Source organism: Fulmarus glacialis, unplaced genomic scaffold (assembly GCF_000690835.1).
Source record: "Fulmarus glacialis isolate BGI_N327 unplaced genomic scaffold, ASM69083v1 scaffold4556, whole genome shotgun sequence".
Taxonomy (NCBI): domain Eukaryota; kingdom Metazoa; phylum Chordata; class Aves; order Procellariiformes; family Procellariidae; genus Fulmarus; species Fulmarus glacialis.
In genome coordinates this window covers 7678-15766 of record NW_009216089.1, presented here as the reverse complement: position 1 = coordinate 15766, position 8089 = coordinate 7678, and the positions used below count along the sequence as shown (strand labels likewise).

Below are 8089 nucleotides of genomic sequence, written 5' to 3'. Positions count from 1 at the left end.
TTTCCCTGTACCAACACCATTTACTGCCTTGTTGCTTGCCAAATGGCTTCCCATTGAGCAGAATTTATGCCTCTTCTCTTGAAGCAGCAACAGTTACTGTCAGCAGCCTAAATTGACTCTCCTGGAAACCTTCCAGAAAAACACATACTGAATGAGAGCCACATTCAATGGGTATTGGATAGCCTCTATTCCAAAGTAGCCCAATTAATTGCAATGGAGGGAGGTACTTCTTAACATGTTGTTACAATCTGGGTCTGAGTATTATGCTATTTTTTTCCCCTCCTTTTTCTTTCCTACTACCCTGGGAGGAAAAATGCAGAACAAGGAAATGTGAGGGGAAAGAGGCCAAGAATTAATCTGTCTTTTACTTTGAAGACTCATGTTTCAGCTTTAGTTGGGTATTGGGTTTCATTACAGAGTTCCTGTTAAACATAGTGGCTACTGTTCCTGTAGTCTCTATATTTGTTGTCTCCTGAAAATCCTTAACCCAGATTGATGCCTCAGCACAGGGCCCATGTTTGGTTTTCTTCCTGACATCATTTTGCCAACCATGCCTGAGAACATTTCTACGTGAGTTCCCACTGGTGGCTGGTGAAGCCTTTACTGCTTAGACGTGCCTTTGATTCACACAGAAGGCTCTTATTTAATCTGTCCTGATTTTTGGTGTGTGTGGGGTTTTTTTGGTTTTTTTTTTAATGGCAGGTAAAGTACTCCATGTGGAGCACATTGAGCTTCTGACGGAAGAGTACAAGCAGCTGAAAAAAGAGGTGGCTGGGAAAGACCTGGTGAAGGGAACATTGCATTTCACAGGTCAGTAGCTATGAGGAAATCGAAGTCCATTGGGATTTGTCTGCCTGTTCCACAGGGACATTCCAGGCTTCATTCAGTCCTTTTAGATGAGAGTCTGTCTACAAACTGACTAGAGACACAGGTATCCGTTCTGGATATTTCCATGAAATTACAGAACTGTCTGGAAAGCACCTTTGCCTTAACAGTTGTTGTCTATGGGCTGCTGCTTTGTTAATCTCTTTCTGCTACCTGGTGAAGAACGCAAGCCCGTGCCTTGCTGTATGGAGGAGAGAGCACTTCTTCGTCCCTTCTGTACTGTGGTGGTAGTGACTAATTTCTCATTCACATTGGTCTCAGAGAGAAGGATGAGCTCTGTCAAAATGTCCCAATTTCTAGTGGGGACCTTTGGTCTTCTGTACTGGTGGTTGGCCCCAGAAGAGCTGGGAGAGATTTTCGAGTCATAGTTTTGTCCTTACTTTATTCCCTTGTTGAATCCACATACACCCTCCTGTCCTCAACACATCCTGAAGGGTTTGTTGTATATGTACTTTGTGCAGCCTTCTCTGTCATAGCTCACCAACTGATCCATTTCAAGGTTGACCATGTTTGTTGACTTTCCTACTCAGTCCATCCATCCGCTCATGGCTTTTCTACACCCTGATCTCTAAGCCTGTAACACTGCAGTTTCTTCAGCCTTTCCTATGCAGAGGGCATTATTCTTTTTCCCATTTCTCAAGACTTTCTGTTGCCGTTGCACCAGGTAGCGTCCTCGATGAAAACAAAACAGGATTCCCAGCTTTCAGTGGTATTGCCCGACTGACTTGGCTGATTGACCTCTTCGGAGACCTCACTGTTACCTCTGCCACCAGAGAAAAGCAGAAGGATAAGAATTATTCCAGAATGACTGTTCATTTTCAGACGGCAAACAAGAAGTGAGTAATGGCTGTGGCAGCAGGTGAGCCAGGCTCCTCAGGTATCATCTGCATCCTCTCTTCTTCTTGTGGAAATGGGTGGATGCTGGCATGAAGTGTACAAGAGAAACAGACCTGAAAATGCTTCCTATAGTAATCATGTTAAAAAGAGCCACCACCATACAATGTCTGCTGAAGAGCATGAGGAGGTTTAAAAGCTCTTTTCTGATGCAGGAATGGGCCCATAATGCATTTTACCATGCCCAAGACTGAAAGACCCTTCTCTTGCACTCTGAAAAATTGTTCAGAGGCAGGATATTTTTTGTTTAGCATCAGACATTCTAGCTGTACATTGAAAGTTAACCTTTCTTTAAAGGTTGAAAATATATGACTGTTTGAAAAGGTAATGCACTAGTTGTAATACTTAGCTTATAGCACTATAATACTTTTGCTAATATGTAGTACTAGCTGGAGGTTAAGAGAAAATTATACATTTTGAGCAGAAGTATAATAAACTATTGAAAGGCCAACATGCAAAGTTTGCTCTTGACTAATGCCTAATCTGCAGTCGTGAAGTTTCCTCGATTTTTCCTGAGTAGGACAACAGTCTATTTCTTGTCTTTTTGCTTTTGTTGCATGAGTGTGTCAGGCTGAGTGAGAATGCCGCAGCCAGGATTACTTGTCATTTTTTCCAGTCATTGCACTATGACTTTCTTGCAGAAAATTCTTTCGATGATGCATTTTATAATAATGAGTTTGATCTCCCTTTTATTATATGATAACAATAGCCTTGCTATCAAATAGTATATTTTTAATGGCCTTGCTATAAAATAGTATATTTTAAAATATTATATGACCATGAAGTAAGTCATTGGTGTTTCATACTGTGGATTGAGTACTCAACTTGGCGCAAAGTCTGGTGGTGTATTTTGCTGGAAACTCTCCGGTTTGGTCATTCTGGGCCGTCCGCATGGAGGTCCAGTCCTTTCAGATAGGTTGAAGTTACTTACAACAACAGTTTACTGCATGCTATAGATGCAACTTGAGAATTGTCTGACTACAGAGAAGTTATCCAAGCTCTATATGTTTCCTATAGGAAGTAGGAATGGTGATGGAACAATTTGTTCCTTTCCCTTTACTCCTGTTTTCCTGGTTTTCCACATAGCACGCTCTGCCTTTGAGACAGATGACCCCCTCACAGGCATATGACAAGAGGCAGATGAGAAGACTAGGGAGAGCAGGGGAAAATAAGACCCCATGGGAAAATAGTCTGGCCTATCTTCGTTTGTAATAAATTATCCTTTTTTGTTGTACTTATACTGCTAGAACACTTTAAAAAAAAAACCCCAACAACAATAAAATAAGAAAAAACCACCAAACATGAATGCTTACTTCTTTAAGAATTTTAGATAAGTGTTTAGTTAAAAAAGTAATACCCTGAAGGACTAGCTATTTGGGGAGTGAATAATCAGGGCTCATTTGAACTATTAGTTTCTCCGCGGGTCTAGTTAAGCATTTTATCAGCCAGTCCTACAAAGCCCACTGCAGTTTATCATGGGATTAGCATCTTGTCTTAGCAATCTTGCTCTCTCTTTAAATAAAACATCATTTCCAATTCCTTTTAAAATGCTGTTGTGAGAGGCCAGAACTCGGTATACAAGCTCTGTTTACCCTCTTAGCAATTTGCCAGTAACACGAGTAGCTGTAAAGATCTGTACAGAGTGAGATTTTGAACTAATTCCAGCAGGTGGAACTAGTGGGTGGCTTGAACATTTCCCTGGCTGTCCTGTCTCCTAGGTAGTCCTTAGCTGCTATACATGGTATTTGCTAGATACAGAACAGTTTCTGGATTTCTGTTTTTTTTCCTGCTCTAGACCGCTAACAGATACCCACTTTTCTTAGCCCACTACTATTTGTATGGGTCAGTAAGTGTTTTGTCACCGTGAGCTTTTTAATGACCTCGGGGACAGTCAGCTTTACGCCTCTGGGATAATTTACGCCGACTGGAAAGTTACATAGCGTTCCTGTATTCTCTTTCCTGCTGACCTTCCCCCATTGACGTCAGTGGAGTTACAGCAGTAGAGAATTTGGCCCACTCTCCGTCAAGTGAAGTTATGGCCCAGCAGTAATGGTGGTGGCGTTACGGCTCTAATTTGCCCAACCTTTATTTTGCTGAAGGATGGGAAAGGTCTGCACCTTTCCTGAGAGCATCCCATCCTTTTTTGAAAGACATGAATACACTAACCTTGAGAAATCAGGTTAATTCAGCCCATTTTCTGCCTTGGAAAATACAGCAGGTGCAGAATGCAGGAGCCTGTGTTCTGCTTGTTAAGCAGGGGTTTGTGCAAAGGCTATAGTCTGTCTCTGCTGCATGGCCCTGCTCATCTGTCTCTGGGTGGATTTTGGAGGTGTGTGTTAATGCCTGATGCCCAGCTATCTGAGAGATGACCTCTGCCTCTGTTGTGTTTCCAAGACAGTTGAGCTGACAGCCTCTCTGTGATAAAACATTGAGCAAAGCAAAAGCCAAACCTCTACTGACAGCACGGCTGGTTTGGGACTGCGGTTCCTGTCCCAGGATTACAGAGCTTGGATTCAGTAAAAGTCAAAAATGAATTTTTAGTGCGAGCTGGAGAGATAATGATTTGGGCAATGTCTCTTTTGATGTTAACTAGGGATAGGGTCTAATTGTCTAATTCCCATCCAAGGTAAGGTAGCTCCTTTTTGATTGCATGGTAAATAAAAAATATTGGCATTTTCAAAGCATGAAAAGGAGGATGTTTAAAAGAAATTGAAGACATATTCTGAACACATATTCTGACAATAAACATTTGAAATGATGTTTTTACTTTATTGAGATCTAAGATTACAAAGTCTAATAAAATAGCTGCAAATTGAACATACATTAAAAAAATCATGTAATACATGCTTTCTGCAGAAATTGCTGCATAAAATATTAAGCTGAGTGGACGCAGAATTCTTTCAAGTGTGAAACCAGCTTAATTCTTCTGCAGGTACAAAGAGCGTTTGCTTCATTTTGGTTTAATGAGCTAGCACAGTCCAACTAGGGCCACTCATTATTTGAGGAAGCGGGGAATCAGAAAAGCAGAAAGGCTTTTCCAATCTCTGAATAAAATGTAGCTAGGAGAGCTCTACCAGTCTGAAATCTGGAAAGACAGAATGACCATAGAAAGTCAGGGTGGTTTCTTCACTGCAGATAGTGCTTGCTTTGTAAAAAGTCAGTGTAAAAGTGGTTTGTCAGTGTTTGGTTAAACTTTCTTTTTCTTCCTTAACTGTCCAACATATTTAATGTGGCTTTATTCAGCTACCAAAAATTCTGGATTTGTTGCTTCTAAGTAACACTACTAACACTTCTAAATAACCAACTACATCCATAGCCACATAATACTTTGATACAAATCTTTAATGAAAATGAGTAAATTATCTATTAAAAAACCAGCAGCCCTTCACAATTTTCTGACATGAAATACAATCCCATTTCTTAAGCTAGAAAATTGCTTAAATAATGTGCAGTCTTGCAGCATACCTATCTTTATAGCAAAAAAGGGACTAATTTTAGTGTAGAAATTGTTGTTAATTAAAAATTAATACGTTTTGGTTACCAATCAAGTAGAATCAACCTCTCTTTGGGAAAATAACTAAAAATCCGATCGCAGAGAAGATAAATCTATCAGTAAACCCAACAGTTTCTTGCTCACTGATCTAAATCAGTCATTTTAATCACTTTGATTAAATTCTACCCACTCTGCATGATTGTGCTTCTGGTTCAGTGGCTTCCCTAAGCTAGAGCAGAAGAAAGCATGCACTTGAGCCTGACCATTGGTGTGCATCTGCTCTAGATCACCCCAGGGAGGTGACTCTGCATTGACACTGCCTGTTTTGGATCATATTGTGGACTCCCAGCTATTACGTGGTGGAGATCTTTGCTTATGCCTGCCCAGTGGTTTCTTCATACCTGCCTACCTGAGATAAAGCAGCTTTGAATAACAGTGGCCTGAACCCTCTGTGGCTGTTCGCTATCATAAGAACATAAAACTGGCTCTGTTGAGTCAGAGCAAAACCCAGCTTGCTCAGTGGCCTGCCTCTGACCGAGGTCAACAGACGGCACCTCGGGGAAGGAGGATGGGAACACAGAAAACACCAAGTGATACGGCTCTCAAGCACCTTTCTGGCCTGCAGTGACATGTAGCCTTGGAACTTCCTGAAACGCATGGTGTCTTTGCATTTATTAGTCCTCTGAGGATTTTTTCCGGTGCATTCTTGCAGGCTGTGATTTGGGTCCTTTTTTTTTTTTATCCTCCAGTTGTTTTATTCTGTTCAGTCAGGTTCATCTGGCCATGCTTAATTTGTAGGGCATGTGTGTGGCACTACAGGTGAGCAAAGAATAACTGATGCAACGATGTGAATGTAGAAACTGGATTCTAAAGCATAAAACACGAGAGGTGCAGAATCATTAAACTGAGTGCTCTGCAGAATGTGTTCAGGGTAAACTGACAAGGACTTTTCTTTCCAGATCTAATGATATTGAAGATTTAACGGGCAGTACTTGGAGACAGAATTTATTCTTCCATGGTATTGATGCCCTCATAATTTGTGAGTGGCAGACTAAAGTGGGCCATAAAGGGCTGTGGAAGGGCCATCAATAACCAAGTAAGAAAAATAATGTGCATCCTCTAAACACAGGCAATAGTGAGTGCTGATGAATGAGCTGCAGAAAGGTAATGGCACAGTTTAGGCAGTTGACAAAAGAGCAGGAAGGGAGGATCGTGGCTGTGGCTGGTGTTGAGGACCATTCCTTAAAGCCTCTGCAAGCATTTGCAGTGTTGGGCCAGGGAGTCTTTTAAGACCCCTGAAGCAGTGCAGCATGTCCCATGGCTCCTCTTTCCTCAGCCAGACTGGGAAGTTGGGGAGGAAAGTGCGAGGACCTGTGAGTTATGCCAGCCAATAGCCAACACCACCAATGCTTGGCCTGGAGACTGTCTCTATCATGTTGGCGTAAGACAGGACTTTTCTCTGATTAAGAAAGACCTGCCTGAGAGTCTATGTAGCTGAAACAGGCAAATTGACATCTTCTGGTGTAATCTCTAGGATCAACTCAGTGCTCCCAGTGGAGAGAAAGAAACGTATTTGAAAAGTTCAGAGAGTACAGACGCTAGTGTCTGCATGAGTGAACTTGCCATCTGTCCAGCTCATCCTAAAGGGGTGGTGCTCAGCTTGCAGAGTAGTTCCTGGGTCATCATTATGTACCTGAGTGAAGTAAATTTATTCTTGCTGGAGGAATGACTAGACATTGAGGGCCTTGCGAGTTTAGCTGTGATTGAATCATGCACAAAATATTTGGATGTTTAAGTGCACTTTTCATCCAAGTCCACAAGCAAACAGATTAAACTTCCCTCTTCCCTGTGAGATGGCTAGACATTGCTGGCTTCACTTTGTGCGTAGGGAAAACAAAGCTGGAGAGAGCTTGGATGGTGTGCTGAAAGTCATGGCATGAAGCAGTGGCAGAGTTAAGACTATTACCTGGTGTTCAACTCTGTAACCACAAGGCATGTTAGTCAGAACATGTTACCTGAATATGCAATGACTGATATTTAAAAATGGTGTATTTATTAGGGCATTTTCTGTAAATGCTGAGAAAAAAGCATAAACTGGAACTGTTGATTCCATTTCTTCATAAATACTCTTCTTTTTCTCTGCTCCTCCACACTAGACCTCTGACCTGGATTGAAGAAAGGGGACCAGGGATGAGACGTGAAAAGAAAATCAACTTCTGTTTCACAAGTGGTTGCCTGGAGAACTTCCCTCAAGCCCCAAGGTCTGCTGTAGGCCTTTTCATGCAGGATCAGAACCTCTTTGCCAAAAAACTGCTGGGCCAGGTATCCAAGGAGGAGCTGGCTGCTGAGAAATGGCGAATTTTGCGGTGTCTTGACCTTGCCGACGTGATCCAACAGCACTGTGAACAGCCAGAGAAAATCTGTTCCTGAGACTGCTCTTAGGGAAGGAGGAACATGGCAGACAGGAAAGCTGTAGGGCTAGAGCTCGCTGTTGCCATCAAGCAGTTGCTATTTCTGTTTCATTACCTTCTTTTTGACTAGTTGTGATTCCTAGGCTCTCCGGGTAGGCTGGAGAGCCTGGTCTATACCCCGTGCCTTCTGGTTTGCAGCAGAACAAAGCACCATTACCCTGCTCTGATTCACTGCTGTCCTTAAAGGCATATAGGAACCTAGCAGCAACAAGCTTTCCTGTGAGTCTGCTGGAAATGTCCCTGAGAGCAGATCCTGGAGGACTGCAAATACTAGATATGGTTTTCCCTCCTGAGGTTTTTTTTCCCCTCAAGATACATCTGAAAATGAGATGTGTCTCATTTAGTA

At 42.1% G+C, this 8089-nt stretch overlaps 1 protein-coding gene across 1 annotated transcript in view; it reads left to right on the top strand.

Moving 5' to 3' along the window:
- BLVRA (biliverdin reductase A) overlaps positions 1-7875 on the top strand; it is a 30269-nt gene extending 22394 nt beyond the window's left edge. Inside the window, exons 5-7 of the mRNA XM_009579157.1 lie at positions 703-810; positions 1550-1721; positions 7429-7875. Of these exons, the coding sequence (XP_009577452.1) occupies positions 703-810; positions 1550-1721; positions 7429-7702 (554 nt within the window). The 3' untranslated portion in view covers positions 7703-7875. The remainder of the gene's footprint in view (positions 1-702; positions 811-1549; positions 1722-7428) is intronic.
- The last annotated feature ends 214 nt before the right edge of the window (positions 7876-8089 follow it).